Source organism: Lithobates pipiens, unplaced genomic scaffold (assembly GCF_037356315.1).
Source record: "Lithobates pipiens isolate NorthernLeopardFrog02 unplaced genomic scaffold, aLitPip1_a1.2 Scaffold_60, whole genome shotgun sequence".
Classification (NCBI taxonomy): Eukaryota; Metazoa; Chordata; class Amphibia; order Anura; family Ranidae; genus Lithobates; species Lithobates pipiens.
The window spans coordinates 1,775,036-1,800,285 of record NW_027507882.1 but is presented as its reverse complement, the minus strand read 5'-3'; the positions used below and the strand labels follow the sequence as shown (position 1 = coordinate 1,800,285).

The 25,250-nt window shown below is 48.0% G+C and overlaps 1 protein-coding gene across 2 annotated transcripts in view; it reads left to right on the top strand.

The window, feature by feature from the left end:
* LOC143958277 (putative E3 ubiquitin-protein ligase MID2) overlaps positions 1–25,250 on the top strand; it is a 557,933-nt gene that overhangs the window by 114,928 nt on the left and 417,755 nt on the right. For both annotated transcript variants that reach the window (XM_077467793.1, XM_077467794.1), the window contains exon 3: positions 10,700–10,795. In XM_077467793.1, coding sequence (XP_077323919.1) covers positions 10,700–10,795 — 96 coding nt within the window. The remainder of the gene's footprint in view (positions 1–10,699; positions 10,796–25,250) is intronic.

Here is a 25,250-nt window from a genome sequence, read left to right as displayed (position 1 = left end):
AGAGGGGGACACGGAGAAAGAATAGAGGGGGACATGGAGGAAGAATAGAGGGGGACATGGAGGAAGAATAGAGGGGGACACAGAGGAAGAATAGAGGGGGACACAGAGGAAGAATAGAGGGGGACACAGAGGAAGAATAGAGGGGGACACAGAGGAAGAATAGAGGGGGACACAGAGGAAGAATAGAGGGGGACACAGAGGAAGAATAGAGGGGGACACAGAGGAAGAATAGAGGGGGACACAGAGGAAGAATAGAGGGGGACACAGAGGAAGAATAGAGGGGGACACAGAGGAAGAACAGAGGGGGACACGGAGAAAGAACAGAGGGGGACATGGAGAAAGAACAGAGGGGGACACGGAGGAAGAACGGAGGGAGACAGCAGCAGAACAGAGGGGAACAGCAGCAGAACATAGGGGGACACGTAGGCAGAACGGAGGGGGACACGGAGGAAGAACGGAGGGGGACAGGAAGGAAGAATGGAGGGGAACAGCAGCAGAACAGAGGGGGACACGGAGGAAGAACGGAGGGGGACACGGAGGAAGAATGGAGGGGAACAGCAGCAGAACAGAGGGGGACACGGAGGAAAAACAGAGGGGGGCATGGAGGAAGATCGGGGGGGGAGACGGAGGAAGAACGGGGGGGGGACAGCAGCAGAACGGAGGGGGACACTGAGAAACAACGGAGGGGGACACTGAGAAACAACGGAGGGGGACACTGAGAAACAACGGAGGGGGACACTGAGAAACAACGGAGGGGGACACTGAGAAACAACGGAGGGGGACACTGAGAAACAACGGAGGGGGACACTGAGAAACAACGGAGGGGGACACTGAGAAACAACGGAGGGGGACACTGAGAAACAACGGAGGGGGACACTGAGAAACAACGGAGGGGGACACTGAGAAACAACGGAGGGGGACACAGAGAGACAACGGAGGGGGACACTGAGAAACAACGGAGGGGGACACTGAGAGACAACGGAGGGGGACACTGAGAAACAACGGAGGGGGACACAGAGAGACAACGGAGGGGGACACAGAGAGACAACGGAGGGGGACACAGAGGAAGAAGGGAGGGGGACAGCAACAGAAAAGAGGGGGACACAGAGGAAGAATGGAGGGGGACAGCAGCAGAAAGAATGGAGGGGGACAGTCAGCAGCAGAATGGAGGGGGAGGGGGACAGCAGCAGAATTGTACACTAACCTGGACTCCTGGAAGTTTGTCAGTGTCTGTATTTTAACTGCAGGACCTCGTGGGCGGGAGGAGCCTGGGCTCTGGAGGAGGAATCTGAGGAGGAATCTCAGTGAGAGCACAGGCAGTGAGAGGAGTAGGACACACACGAGACTGAAGCTGCTGACTGGCCTGCCCTGGAGTCTGGAGACCAGACGTCAGTGGCGCCCTGTGTCGTCAGTGGCGTCACTCTGGCTGGGCTGGGGACCGGTACGTTACTGTGCGGGGCCTGCGGGGGGGTTGCATTGCCCACACTCACTGCCAGTGCCACCAGCTCCTTCTCAGCCCGCCCCTCAGGCTGACGTCACTGGTTGCTAGATGCGGGGCGGCCCCTAGCCTAGCAACCAGACTGCCAGCATGAGTCATCCTCCTGTGCGCTGTGTAGTGTGACACTGATACTGACTGTGTGTGGCGGCGCCGCGGCAGCAGACAGAGAGAGGGAGCGGACTCAGCGGAGCAGACTGTGTTTTGTTTCATTCCGGGACACTGTATTGTCCCGGAATGAAGGTGCCCGGGACACGGGACAAAAGTGTGAAATCAGGGACAATCCTGGGCAATCCGGGACACGTGGGCACCCTAGTACCCGCTTCCCCCCCCCCCCCCCAAAAAAAATAAAAAAATTACATACCAAATGTGGCATTTCAGGGGGTCACCAGTACTTAAAGTGGAAGTTCCATTTTTGGGTGGAACTTCGCTTTAAAGTATTCATTTTGGTGTAAATGATCTGATTCCTTGGCAGGCAGCTTCCACACCCCAGAGGATCTCCAGTCTCCTTGGCTTCTAGTGTAATGTAAGAAGGGTTGAAATTAAAAAAGCACACCACTGCTAAGAGGTCCAGATACAACTTTATTCCATAAAGGTCAAGTGAACAATTCAAGATATAGTAAATATGTTTCAGGGGTCTAAGTACCCGCTTCATCAGGACTTGACTGGTAATTAAACAAGCTGCTGATTAGGACTGTGCTTTCAACTCACACTAGAATAAATACCATTGTAGGTCCAGTTCACTACTAGTTTGTTCACTTTGTTGAAAGTCAAGCCCTGATGAAGGGGGCACTTAGACCCCTGAAATGCGTTTTCTATTTCTTAAATTGTACCCCTGAACTTTAAGGCAATCTGGACCTCTTAGTGGTGTGTGCTTTAATTTCAACCCTTCTTACATTATGGTAGAAGAGATGGTAAAAGACTGCAGACATGTGGCAGGAGATGGTCAGAGACTATGGACATGATACAGGAGCTGGTCAGATACTGCAGACATTACAGGTGGTGGTTGGAGACCTCAGATATATTACAGGATATGGTCAGAAACCTCAGATACATTACAGGTGATGGTCAGAGACTGCAGACTTACAGGTGATGGTCAGAGACTGCAGACTTATAGGAGATGGTCAGAGACTGCAGACTTATAGGAGATGGTCAGAGACTGCAGACTTATAGGAGATGGTCAGAGACTGCAGACTTATAGGAGATGGTCAGAGACTGCAGACTTATAGGAGATGGTCAGAGACTGCAGACTTATAGGAGATGGTCAGAGACTGCAGACTTATAGGAGATGGTCAGAGACTGCAGACTTATAGGAGATGGTCAGAGACTGCAGACTTATAGGAGGTGGTCAGAGACTGCAGACTTATAGGAGGTGGTCAGAGACTGCAGACTTATAGGAGGTGGTCAGAGACTGCAGACTTATAGGAGGTGGTCAGAGACTGCAGACTTATAGGAGGTGGTCAGAGACTGCAGACTTATAGGAGGTGGTCAGAGACTGCAGACTTATAGGAGGTGGTCAGAGACTGCAGACTTATAGGAGGTGGTCAGAGACTGCAGACTTATAGGAGGTGGTCAGAGACTGCAGACTTATAGGAGGTGGTCAGAGACTGCAGACTTATAGGAGATGGTCAGAGACTGCAGACTTATAGGAGATGGTCAGAGACTGCAGAGTAATAGGAGATGGTCAGAGACTGCAGACTTATTATAGGAGATGGTCAGAGACTGCAGGCAAGAAACAAGAGATAGAGACAGCCAACATGTTGCAGGAGATGGTCAGACATTGTGGACATGTAAGCAGGAGATGGTCAGAGACTGCAGACAAGAAACAAGAGATAGTCAGAGACATCTAACATGTTGCAGGAGATGGTCAGAGACATCTAACATGTTGCAGGAGATGGTCAGAGACATCTAACATGTTGCAGGAGATGGTCAGAGACATCTAACATGTTGCAGGAGATGGTCAGAGACATCTAACATGTTGCAGGAGATGGTCAGAGACATCTAACATGTTGCAGGAGATGGTCAGAGACATCTAACATGTTGCAGGAGATGGTCAGAGACATCTAACATGTTGCAGGAGATGGTCAGAGACATCGAACATGTTGTAGGAGATGGTCAGAGACATCGAACATGTTGTAGGAGATGGTCAGAGACATTGAACATGTTGTAGGAGATGGTCAGAAACATCGAACATGTTGCAGGAGATGGTCAGAGACATCAGATATGTTGCAGGAGATGGTCAGAGATATCGAACATGTTGCAGGAGATGGTCAGAGACATCAAACATGTTACAGGAGATGGTCAGAAACATCGGACATGTTGCAGGAGATGGTCAGAGACATTGGGCATGTTGCAGTAGATGGTCAGTGACTGCAGGCATGTTGCAGGAGATGGTGAAAGACTGCAGACATGCTGCAAGAGACTTTCAGAGACGAGCCAGGGGTTGTTGGAGACTAGGGACACACTTCAGAACACATAGACTGGAAACGCGTTACACAAAACTGCTAGAGTTTGCTAGAACAAGGCAGCAGAGATTGGCGTGGGGCCCCGAAGGCCATACAAAAAGTACCAAATGGCCACATGCAGCCCCCGGGCCGCTGGGGTGTAAGGTCTGCTAGGTTTGCATCCGGTATATCAGAATTATTTCAGAACATTAATTTATTTCCTGCTTCCGACTAGGAAGAGTGGATAATTCCTTTCCTGGAAGGCTGGAGCTATTAATACGGTATCACTTACAAGGTTGGTAACGTGCTGTCTCCAATACCAAACCTTTCCTCTTAGTAGAAATCACATTGTTTAATGGGAATTCTGTGTCGCCTAAATTATTGATGTGTTATGTAGTCTTGTGTGTTAAGAAATCTAGCAATACTTCCAAATGGATTATCTTTAGCTCCGCTAAGCGCCCTCCTGCCTTTATAAATATTTCATACGCACAGCGGACAGATAAACAGCGTAGAATTCCACGTGAACAATGCTAAATGACAGCTCAGCCGAGGAGGACTTGAGCGTATGGAGATATTTTCTTATATTTATGCGTTTGGAGTAAATAAAAAGTTTCGCTTTGTGTGATTTAGTTTTTTTTACCTTACAGCCACGATTTGTGCGTTCAAGGGTCCATATAACTGCTGACAGCATTATGTGGCACCATTGAAGCATTAAGCCGAGGGAAAGGCCTCAGTCAATTTTGGAGCTAACTAGGGCTGGCAGTGCGATAAACCCCAACTGATGCAAAAGGGTTTACCGCTCCGTGACTGCTGCCAGCGCTTGGTAAGACCCTACAAATCTGGAAATGGCAGATTCCAAGAAGAAAAAAAATATAGAAATGTACAAAAAAATTATAAAAAAATCTCCACCAATCCAACTCCCTAATCCTTTTTTAGTTGGTTCCCATTCAGTCCTCCACTATTCATTAAAGGACATTGAAGGACGCAGGCCTGGTGGGTGATGTCCCGTGGGTATACAGCTGCCCATAAGAGGATTAGACACATGTAAATTTGACACCCTCTAGTTGGTGTTACCAGTATTGGCAGAGTAAGTAAAATATATTCTGAACAGGAATAACCTGAGTCACTAAATTAGGTCAGGGTTGTTAGAGGCCAGGGCTGGATGACTTATCCTGGCAGACCCTCTGGAAGGTTATAGAACCTTCTAGAATTAGAGGGCGGGTGTTAGGAAGCGATGTCATGAATATTTATGAAGCCTCAGCCAATCCCCAGAAGTGGGCTGGTGGGGAACTGAGATAACCTCATAAATTGACATAGACCGTGCCAGCAGGGGCAGTCGGGTGGAAAATGCAGTGTTAAGGAGGCAGTCGGCGACCCTGGGGGGGAAGTCCTGCCTTGGGCTGGGGCTCGGGTGCCGGAAGGATCCTGCCAAAAACACAAGGGAGGAAGCTTTCCTGGAGGTACGGGAGCAAAGAAAGGACAGAGCGAGTAGAGCAACACTGGTGGGTAGTAACAAAGGGGGGAGACTGCCACATGTAGCCAGTCTCCCTTGAAAACAGTGGTGGGTTTAAATCTTGGCTGTGCACGAGTAAGGAATCCCTGCTCATCTGCAGCTCCTATGTGGGGTGTTCTACACAAAAATTAAAAAAACAAAAGATCTAGATCTTCTAGATCAGGGGTGTCAAACTTAATTTCATTGTGGGCCATGTCAGCATTATGGGTGCCCTCAAAGGGCTGGTTGTATCTGTAAGACTAGAAGTCCAGAGCATCCCACCTTACATCAGAAGTCCAGAGTCCCCCACCCTCCCTTACATCACAGTGCACCCCCTTTGCCTTGCTCTGCAGGGTCTGGAGGAGGACCAAAGGAGGGCTAAAGTCAGCTGCTGGAGTGCGCTGAATGCTGAAACAAGGGGGGGGGGTGGAGATTACGGGGTGCTGCGGCTGCACAGAGAGGAGCAGGATCAGTAGGACAAGTTCTGTCCTCTCTGCTGCAGACTGCTGAGGCAGGGATGGAGGGTAAAGATGAGCCTCTCCGCAGCTGCAGGGAGACGTGCAGGATCTGGTTGAGGAGTCCTGTCCTCTTCTGCCTACTGCTGAGACCAGGTGGGGGCATATCTTTGGCAACAAGCCAGCCCAAAATTAGTACCCATTTATTTATTTATTTTGCTGCAAACTGGCACCAGGTTGTGGCCCTCTGGATTGCTCCATGAGTGGATGGCTGGAATGGAAAGCTACAATGTAGATACTGTTCACAGGGTTGCAGACAATGGTCAAGTCAGGCAAAGGTCCAGGCAGGGGTCAATGCAGGGAGCAGGCAAGAGAGTTGTCAGGCCCATGCATGGATCTTTTGGCAAGCAGGAAAGAAGCCGGCAACTGTTAAATAGTTACATAGTAGGTGAGGTTGAAAAAAAAACACAAGTCCATCAAGTCCAACCTCTGTGTGTGATTATATGTCAGTATTACATTGTATATCCAGGGGTCAAGTCCCGGGGAAAAAAGTGTGGGAACTCCCATCCGAGATACACTCCCCCACCAAAAAAAATAATGATACAGTCATATGCACGAACACTTCAAAAGTGGTATTTTTCATCCAATTTTCATATTGTGTGTATGAAGCTTAACTGTTAGTACATAAAAAAAAAATCCTAAATAAACATAAATACAGTAATTCTCGGAATAATCAGCATTCATTCAATTGTGCTTCCATGCAAATGTGAACATCATGTTCTGATCTTTATTGGGGAATGTTATTTTGTATATAGATTGTTTATGTGGTCAGTTTACACTTTTCATTGAAAAGAGTTTGGATAACACAGGGTTAAACGGAAAGGTCATAAATTAACTGCACAATATCTGGACAGAATGCTTAGAGAGATAATGATGTGTTCCTGAGTAGGAGATGTATGTTAGCTTGGGGGGCTGCAAACTCTGCAGGGCTCCAACACACACTCGCTGCTATTCCAACCCTTCACATATTTCCACATAAACTGCCCTCCTGGCATTAAACTTTGCCAGGTATTGTGCTCCGCTTACCACCCCAAACTGATGTTCCTCCCTCAGCTCACCTCTCTCCCTGCATGTCCTTTGAGTAGAATAGCTGTGCTCCTCCTCTGGGTTCTCTCATCATGTGGCACTGAAGATAGAGGAGGGGGGGATTCAGCGGAACACACAGAACAAGTATGCAGGAGGTGGGGGGGGGGTAGATGAGGAGACAGAAACTCAGGAGGGGCCGGCGGGGAGGAGCTCATCATGAGAGGGCTGACTAAATACAATCTCTTAGCAGCAGGGACCTGATCTACCCGTCAACTAGCTGTGATTGACAGGTAGATCAAAGCGGAAGCTGTCATGGGGCCCCCTACTGGCAATGCCTGAATGGTCAGTCCACCCCTGGTGTGCGGCACTTACTATTGCAAGCTGTGTCGGCGGCCACTGGTGTAGCACCTGCCACACAGCTTGCGTACTTCAAAGTCTTGCAGGATGCAACTGATAACAGAAACCGAGTTCCTGTTGTGGAAAACGTACAGGAACTCTGTTCCCATGCGTTCCCGCAGGACTTGAGCCCTGTGTGTATCCCTGTATGTTGTGGTCTTTCAGGTGCTTATCTAATAGTTTCTTGTAACTATTGATTCTCCCCGCTGAGACCACCGCCTATGGAGGGTTCTTTACTCTTACAGTAAAGAACCCTCTACGCAGTTTAAAGTGATTGTAAGGGTTTGTTTTTGATTTTTTGTTTTTTTTTTAAATAACCAACAAAACAAACTTGCCTCCATTATGCAGCTCATTTTGCAGAGAGTCGCACCGAACCTCATCTTCTGGGGTCCCCTGGCGGCTCTCTTGGCTCCTCCCCACATCAGATGACCCCCTAGGAGAAGCGCTGTTCTTGGGGTTACCTTGCAGGCGCGCTCCCGAGTCCATCATTCGGCGTCCATAGCCGCCAAATGTATGACTCGGCCCGCCCCCCGGCTCCCGCGTCATTGGGTTTGATTGACAGCAGCGGGAGCCAATGGTTGCGCTGCTATCAATCTATCCAATCGGAACATGAGACACCAGCCAGAACTGTGTGCTCGTTTCCGTTGTGCAAATTTCGGGGCTCAGGTAAGTATAAGGGGGGCTCGGGGGCACTGCTGCATTAAAAAAAAAAAAAATAAACATTTCCCCTTAATGCATAGAATGCATTAAAGTTAAAAACGGCGCGGGTTTACAACCCCTTTAAGGTTAAACATCTTTTATTCTCGTTTTAATGAGTGGCCACGTGTCTTATCTCCCTTCCACGGAAACGTTTTATCCCTATTGTGGGGTCACCAGTACGGTATTTGTAAATTAAAATCATATCCCTTCTCAAGTGTCTCTTCTGCCGAGAGAATAAGTTCAGTGCTTGCAACCTTTCCTCATAACTAATATCCTCCAGACCCTTTATTAGCTTTGTTGCCCTCCTTTGTACTTGCTCCATTTCCAGTACATCCTTCCTGAGGACTGGTGCCCAGAACTGGACAGCATACTCCAGGTGCGGCTGGACCAGAGTCTTGTAGAGCGGGAGATTTATCGTTTTATCTCTGGAGTTGATCCCCCTTTTAACACATGACAATATTCTGTTTGCTTTGTTAGCAGCAGCTTGGCATTGCATGCCATTGCTGAGCCTATCATCTACTACATCTTCCCCCAGAAGTTCTCCCCCCAGTGTATAGATTACATTCATATTTTTGCCACCCAAATGCATTATTTTAAATTTTTCTACATTGAACCTCATTTGCCATGTAGTTGCCCCACATGCTGCGGAGAAGTTATTGCCCTGCTTAGCTTCGTAACGTCCGCAAATACAGAGATTGAGCTGTTTATCCCATCCTCCAGGTCGTATGAATAAACTAAATAGCATTGGTCCCAGCACAGAATCCGGGGGGACCCCACTACCCACCCCTGACCATTCTGAGTACTCCCCATTTATCACCACCCTCTGAACTCACCCTTGTAACCAGTTTTCAATCCATGTACTCGCCCTATGGTCTATGCCAATGGACCTTACTTTGTACAGTAAACATTTATGGGGGACTGTGCCAAATGCTTTTGCAAAATCCATATACACAACATCTACGGGCCTTCCTTTATCTAGATGGCACCTCGCCTCCTCATAAAAGGTTAATAGATTGGTTTGGCAAGAATGATTATTTATGAATCCATGCTGATTACTGCTAATGATACTGTTTTCATTACTAAAATCTTGTATATAGTCCCTTATCATCCCCTCCAAGAGCCTGCATAATATTAATGTTAGGCTAACTGGTCTGTAATTCTCAGGGATGCTAGCTGTCAAGTAAATTATGGCACTTTAGCTCTCAGGTAGCTGGTGATAAAACTGAGCACCAACTACTTCAAAGGTTGGAAAATAAATACTCTTCTGGTCAGGGGACACACCTTCGCTTCTAGAAACTCTGGAAGACCTGGAATTAGTGGAGGTCCTAGAAATTCTGGGAGACCCAGCCAGAATCCCATGAGTACTGGAGGTCTTAGACCTGCCTGGGTTCCTGTGAGTACTGGAGGCCTGAGAAACCCTAGAAGACCCGGCAGGGATTCCCAAAGCACTGGAGGTCTTGGGGAATCTTAGATGACCCGGCAGGGTTCCTGTGAGAACTAGAGGTCCCAATAACCCTAGAAGACCTGGCAGGGATCCTATGAGTAATGAAGATATTGTGAATCTTGGAAGAACTGGCAGTGTACCTGTGAGTAATGGAATTCTTGGGATTTCTGGACGATTTGGCAGGGTTCCTGCGAGTACTAGAGATCCCAGAAACCCTGGAAGGCTTGGCAGGGATTCCCTGAGTACTGGACATCTTGGGAATCCTGGATGACTCGGCAGGATTCCTTTGAGTACTGGAGGTCCCGATAACTCTGAAAGACCTAGCAGGGATTCCCTGAGTACTGGAGGTCTTAGGAATCCTGGGTGACTCAGCAGGATTCCTGTGGGTACTGGAGGTCCCGGTAACCCTGGAAGACCAAGCAGGTTCCAGTGAGTACTGGAGGTCTTTGGAACCCTGGATCACACGGTAGGAATCCTGTGAGTACTGGAGGTCTTGGGAACCCTGGAAGACCTGACAGGGTTCCTGCTAATACTAGAGGTCCTGGAAGACCCAGCAGGGATCCCCTGAGTACCAGAGGTCCTAGGAATCCTGGATGACCTGGCAGGATCCTGTGACACTGGAGGTCCCCGTAACCCTGGAAAACCCATCAGGGATCCTGTGTGAGTACTGGAGGTCCTAAACTGGCCATACACGTAAAGATCCAAAAGATTCCTCCAGGCACACTACACAGCACAAATAGACTGTGGCTATAGTATTTTGACAGCCACTCTGCCAGTTGTCAGAATACTCCAAACAGCAGCTGCATCTCATTGGACGCAGCCGCTGTTTGGCTGACAGTTTTCTGCCCGGCCCTTTTGGCTTTTCATTTGAAGGATATCTGGTCGGAAACAGCCAACAGGGCCACTCACCAAGCAAATTTCTACTGATTCATCAGGAAGCATTAGAAAAAGTGTAGCAGAGACTGAGAGCACATGAGGTTATCAGCTCATAAGATTTCTGTTAGGATCAACAGTTGTTTTTGTTTTTGCTCTTGTCAAACAGATATAACAGAATGCATTCAATTATGTATTTAAGCAAATAAAAATGTTCATTGTTGGGGTGTAAATACACTGTAAATGCATTGCAATGTAGAAAGCTTGATAACGATTGTAGGTGGGTTAATTTATTCCTTGTGTCTTTGTTTCTAGCAAACTCTGGAGTCAAATCTTACCAGCTTGGTCAAGTACAGCAGTGAACTTGAATCACAAATGGCAAAACTCATTCAGATCTGCCAGCAGGTAGAGGTAAGAAGACTCTTAGATCCTCATTATAGTGTAAAGTGTTACTAGCACAATGCTTAGCAATGACATTTTCTGTCTGCAGTTACACTTTTCAGAGTTTTTCAAGTTGAAAAAAAAAGTCCCTTGTCTTATCGAGTTCAACCAAAGCACAAAAAATAAATGAACCTTCACCTTCAGAACCCTGAACCCAGAGGAGGGCAAAACATGGTCTTGTTTGCTCCAACAGGGAAACCGTTCCTTCTTGATCCCCTACGGCAGGGGTCTCCAAACTGTGCCCACAGGCTATGTGTAGCCCCCTTTATATAGTCCACAATGGATGAGTGTCTCCTTTACCCCAACACCTGATGTGCACAGTGCCCTCAACCGCCCCCCTCACGTTAGCACCCCTGACCTGATGTAAGGGGTGACTCTGATAGGGACTCTAATGTAAGGAAGACTCTGGTACAGGACACTGATGTAAGGGGGATGCTGATGAGGACACTAATTTAAGTTAGACTCTGATGGGTGGACACTGATGTAAGGGGGTGCTGATGGGGACTCTGATGTAAGGGGTGGCTCTGATGGGGAAACCAATTTAAGGGGGAACTCTGATGGGGACATTGTTGTAAGAGGGACTCTGAGTGGGACACTGATGTGAGGGAAACTCTGAATGGGACACTGATGTAAGGGGGATGCTGATGAGGACACTAATTTAAGGGAGACTCTGATGGGGGAACACTGATGTGAGGGGTGGCTCTGATGGGTAAACCAATGTAAGGGGGGACTCTGATGGGGACATTGTTGTAAGAGGGACTCTGAATGGGACACTGGTGTAAGAGGGACTCTGTTTGGGACACTGGTGTAAGTGGGACTCTGAATGGGACACTGTTGTAAGGGGGAGTCTGAATGGGACACTGATGTAAGGGGGTGACTCAGATAGGTGCACTGATAGGAACCCTGATGCAAGGGGGTGACTCTGATCAGGGACGCTGCTGTAAGGGGGGACGCTGATGGGGACTCTGATGCAAGGGAGAACTTTAATGTTAGGAGGGCCACTGATAGGGACACTGATGTAAGGGGTGACTGTGATTGGGGCACTAATGTAAGGAGGACTCTGATGGGGGACATTGATATAAGGGTAGACTCTAATGTAAGGGGGAGGGGTGCTCTGGTGGGGACACTGATGTACGGGGTGACTCTGGAGCACTAATTTAAGAGATCCTTGTATGGGTAAACCAATGAAAAGGGGGACTCTGATAGGGACATTGATTTAAGGGGGACTCTGATGTCAGGGGCTGACTCTGATAGGTGCCCTGATAGGGGGACTCTGGTGGGGACTCCGACAGGGAAAATAATGCATTATGTATACAGCTTCAATATATAGGGACTGCCAGATGGGAAAGCAAGAGGAAAAGCAAAATTTCAGCTCTTCCATCCCCCCATTTTCTTGCAGGGGGTAGTGCCCAGGCAGGAGCTTGCCTAGGTTACTTGCTAGCATGACAAAGTTACTGAGCTGTAGTGAGAATGAAGTGCCTGGTATGGACACTCTAACAGGGGGTCTCAAACTGGCGGCCCTCCAGCTGTTGCAAAACTACAAGTCCCATGAGGCATTGCAAGGCTGACAGTTACAAGCATGATGGGACTTGTAGCTTCGCAACAGCCTGAGGGCCACCAGTTTGAGACCCCTGCGATTACCACCAGAGCAAGTCGCCTCACTTTGCCTTATTGGTGGTCCAGGCCTCCACCATCCGGCAGTAGATGGGTCCTGTATGCTGCAAAGAGCAGCACAATAATATACAGACGCTCCCTACAGGATTCCTCCTGGGTAGTCCGATGACACGCCCCCAGGGAGCAGCTCCTTGACTCCCTGTGCTCACAGCAAGTGGGTTACATGGCTTCAGTGAACCCATAAGAAGAACAGTGCTGGATCTAAGAACTGTGAATATGTGGGGTGGGTGAGTATTGCAGTAAGAGCTAATTTTTTTTTTTTATTGGATTGTGTCATAGGGATTTTTTAGTTTATTTTAATTTATTTATTTTTTTAAACCTGGGCTATAATTTTGTTGTGCTCCATTTATTTGAAGGCATTGTAAAGGAATACACTCATGGTTATTGATGTGATTTTCCCTCTACTGTACTAATTAGCTGCTGCTTCATTCCTTGTTTCAGCCAAGCAACCTAGTATATAGGATATCAATAAACTCGACCCGTATTTTTTCCCGGCATAATACCATCTGGACTGTAGACCCTTTTAATACGGCTGAACACAGAATAGGTCTCTGATACTTTGTGCTCTTCTAGAGAAGAATGGTAAATGTAAGGGTTGTGATGCAGAAAACCTTCACACGCTGGAGCAGTAGGCGAGGATTTCAAAGCTGTGCTGTGTGAAGTCTGTACATCCTGTTACAGGCATTGCTCTGGTTCAGATATTGTGCGATCCAATAAGATCATTAAAAAAATAAATAAATAACAACCACAGTATTAACCCCGCAGAGAGTGGAGGTAGTGGGAAAGTGAAGTCAGTCCAAACTCCAATATAATCCAACTCCAGCCATAATGTAATGTAATATAACGTAAAGCAAAAATGCGCCCAAGCTATAGACATTCTAATATTTACATATAATGGTGAATATGTAGCGCTGAACCAAACATATAAAAAGTACAAACTTATGAATGATATGAATCAAACAAGAAAGAAGTGAAAAAAAGTCCACATAGAGGTAAATGAAACAACAAATGTCCATTTAGGCACGTAAATGAATAGATAGGGTGTCACACAGCCCCGAGAGTCATCAAACTGTAGGCGTCTTCAAAATAAAAATAAAGGTTCATATACGTTTACCAGAAATGTTGGACTCGACTATCATGAGTAGTGATGGACGAACTTCCGACGGGACGTTTCATGAACGCGGACCGCGAACGCGGCCGATAGTTGCGAACCGTAACGTTCGCGGCGGGCCCCATTGACTTCAATTTGAGGCGAACTTTGCAAACCTACAGGTCAAATTTGCAGTCACAAAATAATTACTAGCTGTGCAAACATAGTCCCACCACATGGCCAATGACATAACACATGTATGAGGTGAATCTGGGATCGACAACTACAAGCATTCTTTTTTTATATGTGAAATTGTTGTGACAATTCAGGACTGTGGAGCACATGAAGGCAATGGAGGAGAGGGAAGGTCAGGGTAGGCAAAGAAGAGGGTGCAGGAGATGATCACCAGCAGCGTGACATACAGCAATGACACCTGCACCGTGATAGAGTGATCTGACACCAGCACCGTGATAGAGAGCACTGACATCAGCAGTGTGACATACAGCAATGACACCTGCACCGTGATAGAGTGATCTGACACCAGAACCGTGATAGAGAGCACTGACATCAGCAGCGTGACATAAAGCACTGACACAGCACCGTGATAGAGAGCACTGACATCAGCAGCATGACATAAAGCACTGACACCAGCACCGTGATATACAGCACTGACACCAGCACCGTAAGTAGCCCCAGGAGGAAGTCAGTATAGCACAGGGATGGTGGGAGCCCCTCATAATGAGCATAGCACAGGGATGGTGGGAGCCCCTCATAATATGCACAGCAGAGGTACAGCCCCAGGAGGAAGTCAGCACAGCACAGGGATGGTGGGAGCCCCTCATAATAAGCAGCCCCAGGAGGATGTCAGCACAGCACAGGGATGGTGGGAGCCCCTCATAATGAGCATAGCACAGGGATGGTGGGAGCCCCTCATAATATGCACAGCAGAGGTACAGCCCCCGGAGGAAGTCAGCACAGCACAGGGATGGTGGGAGCCCCTCATAATAAGCAACCCCAGGAGGAAGTCAGCACAGCACAGGGATGGTGGGAGACCCTCATAAGCAGCCCCAGGAGGAAGTCAGCACAGCACAGTGATGGTGGGAGACCCTCACAATGAGCATAGCACAGGGATGGTGGGAGCCCCTCATAATGAGAATAGCACAGGGATGGTGGGAGCCCCTCATAATATGCACAGCAGAGGTACAGCCCCAGGAGGAAGTCAGCACAGCACAGGGATGGTGGGAGCCCCTCATAATAAGCAGCCCCAGGAGGATGTCAGCATAGCACAGGGATGGTGGGAGCCCCTCATACTAAGCAGCCCCAGGAGGAAGTCAGCACAGCACATGGATGGTGGGAGCCCCTCATAATAAGCAGCCCCAGGAGGATGTCAGCATAGCACAGGGATGGTGGGAGCCCCTCATACTAAGCAGCCCCAGGAGGAAGTCAGCACAGCACAGGGATTGTGGGAGCCCCTCATAATAAGCAGCCCCAGTAGAAATATGACACCGCTCAACCTCTTCAAACAGGAGGGCACGGGCATATAGTACGGTGTGGTTTTTTTGGACAAGGAAGTGAGCCAAATGAAGAAAGAAGGTCTGTGTGCTTGATTAAAAAAATTGTTTATAGACATATACATGGTCTACTGGTCACATGTGTTGAATTCCTCTGAGATCCATGCCTCATTCATTTTTTGAAATGTGAGGTAGTTAACACTGTCGTGAGCTAGGCGAGTACGCTTATCGGTCACGATCCCCCCTGCTGCGCTGAACGTCCTTTCGGACAGGACACTGGACTAGGGGCAAGCCAACAGTTCGATTGCAAATTGGGCAAGCTCTGGCCAGAGGTCAAGCCTGCCCACCCAGTAGTCCAGGGGTTCATCATTCCTCAGAGCGTCCACATCGGCCGTTAACCCGATGTAGTCGGACACCTGGCGGTCTAGGCATTCCCTGATGCTGGATCCGGATGACACCTGTCGATGGGTCGGCTGAAAGAATGACCTCATATCCGAAGTCACCAACACATCTTCAAACCGGCCTCTTCTTGCAGGCGCTGTTGGATTGGTACCCGCAACTTCTTCTCTGGGAGTGGAAATTGCTCCTCTGCCAGCGCACGCAAAAGCAGAATGCAGCATTTCTCGAAGCAAGGCCTGGAAGTGCTCCATTCTGACAGCCCTCTGTGACGGCGGTAACATTTCCGCCATTTTGTGTTTTGTACCGGGGGTCTAACTACGTTGCCACCCAGTACTGGTCCTTGACCCTTATGCTTTTTATACGGGGGTCCCTATTAAAACACTGGAGCATGAAGGCCCCCATTTGCACTAAACTGGAAGCGGTGGGGTGGCCTGGCTCCTGCTCATCATCCAGGATAATGTCGTCCTCTTCATTCTCCTCTCCCCATCTATGCACAACAACAGGGATCCCAGAAAAGTTTAAAGCATGCTCTTCTTGCTCCTCCTCATCCGCCCCAGCACCATCCTCCTCTGACTCCTCTTCGGACGCCTGTTGTTCACTTGTCTCAGATAGAGTAGCCCCCCTGGGAATTCATCCAGCATTGCGACTTCCTCATCCTCCTGCTCCTCCACAGCTTGATCAATGACACGACGCAATGCACGCTCCATAAAGAAGGCATAAGGTACCATGTCACTGATGGCGCCATGGCTGCGACTGACCAGTTTGGTGATCTCCTCAGATGGCGGCAGAAGTCTGCATGTGTCGCGCATGAGCAGCCACTGGTGCAGTGAAAAAAAACCAAGCTCCCCAGAACCTGTTCTGCCGCAGAGTTCGTAGAAGGTTGAGTTCCATCGCGTCGGGCAATTGCAAGTAAGACGTCTGACCGGCAGATTGTGTGATCGCTGAATGTCAGCAAGGCGAGCCATGGCCGTGTAAGATCTTCTGAAATGGGCCGAGATTTTCCTTGCCTGCCGCAAGATGTCCTGGACCCCAGGGTATTTGACAACGAATCGCTGCACGACCAAGTTTAAGACGTGTGCCATGCATGGCACGTGCATCATTTTGCCCTGTTTCAATGCGCTAAGCAGATTGGCACCATTGTCACACACCACTTTACCAACTGTCAAATTGAGCGGTGTTAGCCACTGATCTGCCTGTGAACGCAAAGCTGAAAGGAGTACAGCGGAAGAGACGCTAGCAGCGGAAAAGGAGGAGTCAGCCGAGGAGGAGAGGGAGGAGGAGGAGAAGAAGAGCCAGGCCTGCATGCAATCCGTGGCGGTAAAACTAAATCTACATGGGTGCCACGGGTTACATGCTTGACGGTCGTCAGAAGGTTCACCCAGTGGGCAGTAAAAGTGATATACCTTCCCTGCCCGTGTTTGCTAGACCACGTGTCTGTGGTCAGATGTATCTTGGCACTGACACTGTGTGCCAGAGATACATTCACTTGCCGCTGAACATGACCATATAGCTCTGGGATGCCCTTCTCTGAGAAATACTTCCTTCCTAGGACCTTCCATTGTGGTGTTCCAATGGCCACAAATTTTCGAAAGGCCTCCGAGTCCACCAGTTTATATGGCAGTAGTTGGCGGTCTATCAGTTCTGACAAGCCAGCCGTCAACCGTTGGGCAAGAGGGTTATCCGGGGTCATCAATTTTTTACGCTCGAACATTAGGCCCACGGAAGCCTGGCGTGATGGAAGGTGGAGTGGAGGACAATTGTGAGGATAGAGGAGAAGGAGAAGTAGAAGACGAGGCTGGACGGTGAGAGCCTGGTGTGTGGCTTTGTGTGTTCCGTTGCTCCCACTGGGCTCGGTGATGGCTGCTCATGTGCCTTCTTAAGGCGGTTGTCCCTAGGTGAGTGTTGGGCTTACCGCGACGAATGCGTTGACTGCAAAGATTGCAGATGGCAACGCTATAGTCAGCAGCGGACACGTTAAAAAAAGCCCACGCTGCGGAGCCATGTGCCGGCGTCCTGGGAGCGCCAGATGTGACCGTATATGGTCGATGACTCGCTCCTGATACATTAGCAGTCTGCTTTGTCCCTCCTGTGCAATGTAAGTTATTCCTGCTTCTCCTCCCTATCTGCTGGCCCATATCTCCCTCTGAACTCCCCTCCTCTTCCTCTCTTGTGGGCACCCACGTGACATCACTAGACACGTCATCATCGACGTCACCTTCCCCACCGCTATAAGTAAAGATCTCGCAGTAGGCAGCAATACCGGGGACCAACCTCCTCCTTGGGCTGATCTGGGTACTGTCGTCAGACTGCTGAGTGGCGGTTGTGTTGCTACCTCCTCTTCCTGATCCAATGCCAAGAGTGGCTGCGCATCAGAAATGTCTTGATATGGATCATAAAATAATTCCTGTGACTCAAGCAGAAAGTATGTGGTGGTGTTGGTGGTAGTGTCTTTGGGGGTGCACATAGCAGAGAGTGAAGAAGAGGGTGCAGATCGAGAGGATGAGGAGGGTGCAGAAGAGTAAGGCTGAGTGAGCCACTCAACCAAGTCTGATGCGTCCCTTAACCACTTGCCGACCGCCGCACGACGATATACGTGGACAGAATGGCACGGGCAGGCATATGGGCGTACCTGTACGTCCCTGCCTTCCCGCGGGTGGGGGGCCCGATCGGGCCCCCCCCGGTGCCTGCCGCGGTCGGTATTCGTTCGGGAGCGATCCGGGATGAGGGGGCGGCCATTCATTCATGGCCACCCCCTCGCGATCGCTCCCGACGAATGGAAATGCTTCGTGACATCACTTCCTCTCCTGTAATGTAAACACAGGCAGAGGAAGTGATGTAATCTCTCCTCCGTGTCGGTATTTTTCGTTCCGGCACCGAGGAGAGAGGATCGGTTAGTTGCACCAACACGACCCTACACAGTAGAACATGCCAGGCACACTCACACCCCCCTTCACCCCCCGATCACCCCCCCAATTACCCCTGCCCCCCAGTCACAGTGACACCAATTGCATTTTTTTTTTTGCATTGGTGTCATTTGTGACTGTAATAACTGTTAGGGCAGTTAGGGTTAGCCCCCTTTAGTTCTAATGTACCCCCCTAACCCCCCCAATAAAGGTTTAACCCCCGTGATCACCCCCCGTCGCCAGTGTCACTAAGGCTGGGTTCACATTGCAGCAGTTTATGAGAACGGATGTGATTCGCACCGCACTGCAGTGCAAATCACATCCGATCTCTGTGCGATTCGAGTTCAGCCATACAGATAGTATGGCTGAATTTGCGCCGCACCCGCCGCAAATTCGCACGGGACCCTTTTTTTGGTCCGCAGCAGAATCGGATCGCATGGGTGTTCACACCATGCGATCCGAGTTGGCAGATCGCACTGCGATATGCGAACTGATCTGGGGGTATCATTAACATTTCACTGACACTCCCAGCAGTTCGCATAGGGCAGTGTGAACTGCCGCCGGGAGGCATGCGATGTGAGAACCCGCCGCAGATTCGTGGCATTCCCGCATCGCTCCAGTGTGAACCCAGCCTAATAAGCGATCGTTTTTCTGATCGCTGTATTAGTGTCACAGGTGACGCTAGTTAGGCAGGTAGGTATTTAGGTTCACCGCAGCTTTTTATAGCGCCAGGGACCCCCATATACTACCGCATAAAGCCCCCTGATTGCCCCCTAGTTAACCCTTTCACCAGTGATCACCATATAACTGTTACAGGTGACGCTGGTTGGTTAGTTATTTTTTTATAGTTTCAGGGCACCCGCCATTTATTACCTAGTCTCACTAGTGTACCCCTAAATTTAGGGGTGTCTACTTTCCAAAATGGGGTCATTTGGGGGGGGTTTGTTGGCATTTTATGGCCTTCAAAACTGTAACGCCCTTAGAAAGCCTGAAGGCGGTGCTTGGTTTTCGGGGCCCCATACGCGGCTAGGCTCCCAAAAAGTCCCACATATGTGGTATCCCCGTACTCAGGAGAAGCAGCAGAATTTATTTTGGGGTGTCATTTCACATATGCCCATAGCATGTGTGAGCAATATATAATTTAGTGACAACTTTGTGAAAAAAAATAAAAATAAATAAAAGTTTGTAATTTTCCCGCAACTTGTGGCAAAATATAAAATATTCCATGGACTCAACATGCCTCTCAGCAAATAACTTGGGGTGTCTACTTTCTAAAATGGGGTAATTTGTGGGGATTTTGTGCCATCTTGGCATTTTATGGCCTTCAAAACTGTAATAGGTAGTGAGAAGTGAAATCAAAAATTTACACCCTTAGAAAGCCTGAAGGCGGTGCTTGGTTTTCGGGGCCCCGTACGCGGCTAGGCTCACAAAAAGTCCCACATATGTGGTATCCCTGTACTCAGGAGAAGCAGCAGAATTTATTTTGGGGTGTCATTTCACATATGCCCATAGCATGTGTGAGCAATATATCATTTAGTGACAACTTTGTGTAAAAAAAAAAAAAAAAAATTTTTTTTTTGTCATTATTCAATCGCTTGAGGCAAAAAAATAAAATATTCAATGGGCTCAACATGCCTCTTATCAATTTCCTTAGGGGGTCTACTTTCCAAAATGGGGTCATTTGGGGGGGTTTTGTACTGCCCTGCCATTTTAGCACCTCAAGAAATGAGATAGGCAGTCGTAAACTAAAAGCTGCGTAAATTCCAGAAAACTTACCTTAGTTTGTAGATGTGACAACTTTTGCGCAAACCAATAAATATACAGTTATTGACTTTTTTTTTACCAAAGACATGTGGCTGAATACATTTTGGCCTAAATGTATGACTAAAATTGAGTTTATTGGATTTTTCTAATAACAAAAAGTAGAAAATAAATTTTTTTTTCAAAATTTGCGGTCTTTTTACGTTTATATCGCAAAAAATAAAAATCGCAGAGTCAGTCAAATACCTTTAAAAGAAAGCTCTATTTGTGGGAAAAAAAGGACGCAAATTTTGTTTGGGTACAACATTGCATGACCGCGCAATTACCAGTTAAAGCAGCGCAGTGCCAAATTTTAAAAAGACCTCTGGTCATTGACCAGCAAAATGGTCCGGTCTGAAAGTGGCTAAAGTAATTGAACGCACCTTCTGCAATTTCCCACTTTGGCTCAAGCCTGTTGCTCCTGCCCTACCCCTACTGCGGAAGGGCCTGCCTCTTCCTCTGCCTGTCATTTTTTAAATGACCCTGTGACAAAACTCTCAGTCCCTATACTGATAAAGGACTGCTGCAGAATAGGGCAGCAGTCAGCAGTAGTGCACTTCAACCCTATATATTTTGGACCTATACCAGTCCTTAAGGAATAGCAGGCTGTACCTCACTCAACCCTATGTACTGTAGTACCCTATACCTTACCAGTCCTTATAAGGACCTTTGTGGAACTAGTAGGTTGTGAATGATTAGCAGACTGTACCTCAGTCCTTATACTGATAAAGGACTGCTGCAGCAGAAGGGCAGCAGTAGTGCACCTCAACCCTATATATTGTGGACCTATACCAGTCCTTAAGGAATAGCAGACTGTACCTCACTCAACCCTATGTACTGTAGTACCCTATACCTTACCAGTCCTTATAAGGACCTTTGTGGAACTAGTAGGTTGTGAATGATTAGCAGACTGTACCTCAGTCCTTATACTGATAAAGGACTGCTGCAGCAGAAGGGCAGCAGTAGTGCACCTCAACCCTATATATTGTGGACCTATACCAGTCCTTAAGGAATAGCAGACTGTACCTCACTCAACCCTATGTACTGTAGTACCCTATACCTTACCAGTTCTTATAAGGACCTTTGTGGAACTAGTAGGTTGTGAATGATTTGTGAATGATTAGCAAACTGTACCTCAGTCCCTATACTGATAAAGGACTGCTGCAGTATAGGGCAGCAGTCAAGTATAATATTCTTTCTAGATTTGGAAGAAAGAATATTATACGTGTACAAGCCTATTACCATACCAGTCCTGAAAAGAACCTTTGTGGACCTAATAGTAACAGCTACTGATTAAACTGACTGTCCCTCACTGCCACACACAGCTTCCTGCCTGTCCCTATTTAAACTGACAAAACACAGGCTGCTGGAACAATAACTTGAATAGCACTCAAAACTATATCCTGTACTACTTTACCATACCAGTCCTGAAAAGGACTTTTGTGGACCTAATAGTAACAGCTAATGATTAAACTGACTGTCCCTGCTGCACACAGCGTCCTGTCCCTCTCTCTACACTGACAAAAGACAGGCTGCTGCAACAATCACTAGCACAGCAGTGCCTCAAATCTATATCCTGAACTACACCTAACACCTATACCATGATACCAGTCCTTAAAAGGACTTTTGTGGACCTAATAGCTAGCGATTTGTGTCACTGCAGTCTCTCCCTGCTCCACACAGCAACCTCTCCCTATAGTGACATACGAAAGAATGTAAAATGGCCGCCGGATTGGGTCTATTTATAAGTTAGGGGGAATGTCCAAGTGTCCATGTGCTGTAATGTCTCAATTGGCTGTCCTGTATCCCATGATGGATGTGTCATCATAGGTCAAAGTTCTTTTACACAGTAAACACGGAAGTCCGCCGGGCGAACGGCGGTAATAGTCCGCCGATCGGGCGGACGGCGAACAGCCGTAATTCACTGCGGAACGACCGCCGGGCGAACCGTTCGGCCATCCCTAATCGACAACGAGTCAATCAAGCATGAATGCACCCATGGGACAGGTCAATGATGACTGTATGTCCGATGTCAGAAAGTTCCCGGATTAGCCTTTACGCCAACTTCACATGGTATGATTCAAATTCACATTCTGTGTAGTTGCTTTTTCCCTGATTTAGTTTTAATTTATAGGAAAGGCGCAATAATTGTTTGTATTTCACATAGTATTCACATATCCTTAAAGTGGATGTAAACCCCTCACATATACCCAGTGAAATGAACAGCCTCAGATAATGCACAGGGATTAAACAAATCCTCCTACATACATTTTACTTGCATATCTGCTGTCTTCAGCTTTATATACTTTTTAGAAAGTGCACATCCTGTTAGAAGTTTCTCTTCCTGATTCACCTGTGGGTGTGGATTCTTGCCTTACACTGAGACAACTGATTGGAGGAAAGGCACACGCCCCCCTCTCCACATAGGCAGAGACTTGCCGAGCTGTGCTGTGAACAGAGAAGCTCTCTGCTAATCTATTTATAGTACCCACCCCAACACAAATTTCAGGCTGGTTTTATCACAGTCGATGGAGAGTTCTCATGCTGATAACAGAAGAACGGAGACAGTCACGAGACATAGTGCTTTGAAGAGAGATAAGAAAACGCTGCAGATATATGGCAGCACAGTGGTGTAGTGGTTAGCACTTTCACCTAGCAGCAGTAGGGTTGTTGGGTCAAATCCCGACCGCGACACCATCTGCCTGGAGTTTGCATGTTCTCCCTGTGCCTGCGTGGGTTTGTTCTGTTTTCCTCCCACACTCCAAAGACATGTTGGTAGGTTAATTAGATCCTGTCGAAAAATTGGCCAAATATGCGCATGTGTTTGTAAGCTTGTCGGGACCCCATGGAGCAAGGACTGCGTTATACCGCAGATGGACACCAGCAGCAAAAAGCGCCCTGAGGCGATTCAGTTCATATAGGTAGCATTATACAAGTCACTCATTCATTCATTCATTCATTCCTTCATGTGCCCAGCTCAAATTTCATGAATCGGGTTTACATCCACATTTATGAAACCTTCTCCTCACATCAGTGGATTATTTTCCCCTGCTCCCTCCTCCTAACAGTGACTCAGTGGCTTAGCTCCCTGCTTCCATCATATTCTTAAGCAGTAAATAAGCTTGAAAATAAGCCCTGCTGACCTCTGTAGCTGCAGCCACCATGGAGAAGTTCATCTTTAAAGTTTATACCAGAAGCAAGAAAGTCCTCCTCCCAGATGTGGCTTAGTGCTGCCTGCCCCCCCCCCATCAGTTCAACTTGCTTTCCTTCGGCAAGGAAGTCTTCCTCCCATTAGAAGCTCAGCTCCCCCTGCTCCCCACTCCCATCAGTGGCTTAGTGCTCCCTGCTCGCTTCTCCACCAGCTCAACTTGCTTTCCTTCCCCTCACATCAGTGGATTATCTTCCCCTGCTCCCTCCTCCTAACAGTGATTCAGTGGCTTAGCTCCCCCCTCCCATCATATTCTTAAGAAGCAGTAAATAAGCTTTAAAATAATTCCTTTGTAGCTGCAAACACCATGGAGCAATTCATCTTCAAAGTTCACATCAGAAGCAAGAAAGTCCCCCTCCCAGGAGTGGCTTAGTGCTGCCTGCCCCCCCCCTCCCCCCCAATATCAGTTCAACTTGTTTCCTTCCACTCCCATCAGTGGCTTATGTCCCCCTGCTCCTTCCCCCCAACAGTGACTCAGTGGCTCAGCTCCCCCTCTCAGCATATTCTCAAGATTCATCTTCAAAGTTCACACCACAAGCAAGAAAGTCTCCCTCCCAGGGGGAGCAGGGAGAGCGGAGCTTCTAATGGGAGGAAGACTTTCTAGTGGGAGGGAGACCTTCTAATGGGAGACTTTCTTTCTTCTGGTGTAAACTTTGAAGATGAATTGCTCCATGGTTCCTGAAGCTACATAGGTCAGAGAGGGCTTATTTTAAAGCTTATTTACGGCTTCTTAAGAATATGATGGGATACGAGTATGAGTCACTGTTAGGAAGAGGGAGCAGGGGAAGATAAGCTACTGATGCGAGGGGGATGAAAGCAAGTTGAGCTGATGGAGAGGCGTGCAGGGAGCAATAAGCCACTGCTCCGCTACCCCTCCTCCCCCCTCCTATCAGTGGCTTATTACTCCCTGCTCACTTCTCCATCAGCTCAACTTTCTTTTCTCCCCCTCGCATCAGTGGCTTATATTCCCCTGCTCCCTCCTCCCAACATTGACTCGTGGCTCTGCTCCCTGCTCCCAGCATATTCTTAAGAAGCAGTAAGAAGCTTTAAAATAAGCCCTCACTGACCTCCGTAGCTGCAGGCACTGTGGAGAAAGGCACTATCTCACCTTGCTCACCACTCCCAGCAGTGCCTCAGCAGCTTAGTTCCCCCTTTTCCATCCATGACTTATCTCACCCTGCTTCTTCCTTCCAACAGTGACTCCGCTCCCCCCTCTCAGCAGTGACTCTGCCTTCTAATTTGTAAGAAAAACACAGAGAGAGGGAAAATAGGGTTAGCTGAGCTTCTGAGTCACTGCTGCTGGTAGGCTGAACAGTGTAAGCTGAGCTGCTGAGGCGAGGAGTGCAGGATGAGCTGAGCTGCTGAGAAAAAGACTTGAACGATTTTGTTGCTTTTACTGTGATTTCTGAGAATTGATTTTTTTCACATTGCCTGCAGCTACAGGGGTCAGTGAGGGCTTGTTTTAAAGCTCATTTGCTGATTGTTAAGCATATGTCAAGTCATGTGAAGGTCCATAGCCTGGCCTCGGCTTCACAATACGTTTTCAATTTAAACTTTTCTGAGGTCAGCGTGGCTTTTATGCGTTGATTAGCACTGCCAAATGTTAAATCTGTCAAATATTACTGTTACGATTTTCATTTAGAGAGCAAAGCTTATACTTCATGTGAACTACCAAATAAAACCCAGATGTCCATCCTGCTAGAGGGTTATGGGAAGGAAACCACTCCAGAGTGATACTTATTGTGTATTAAGATAGAGCTGGCATCTGGACTGAAGGACAGTAGAAGAAGCTTCTCCTGTAGTGGACGCTGGACTCCACATGAGAACTCATGTTGTGTCT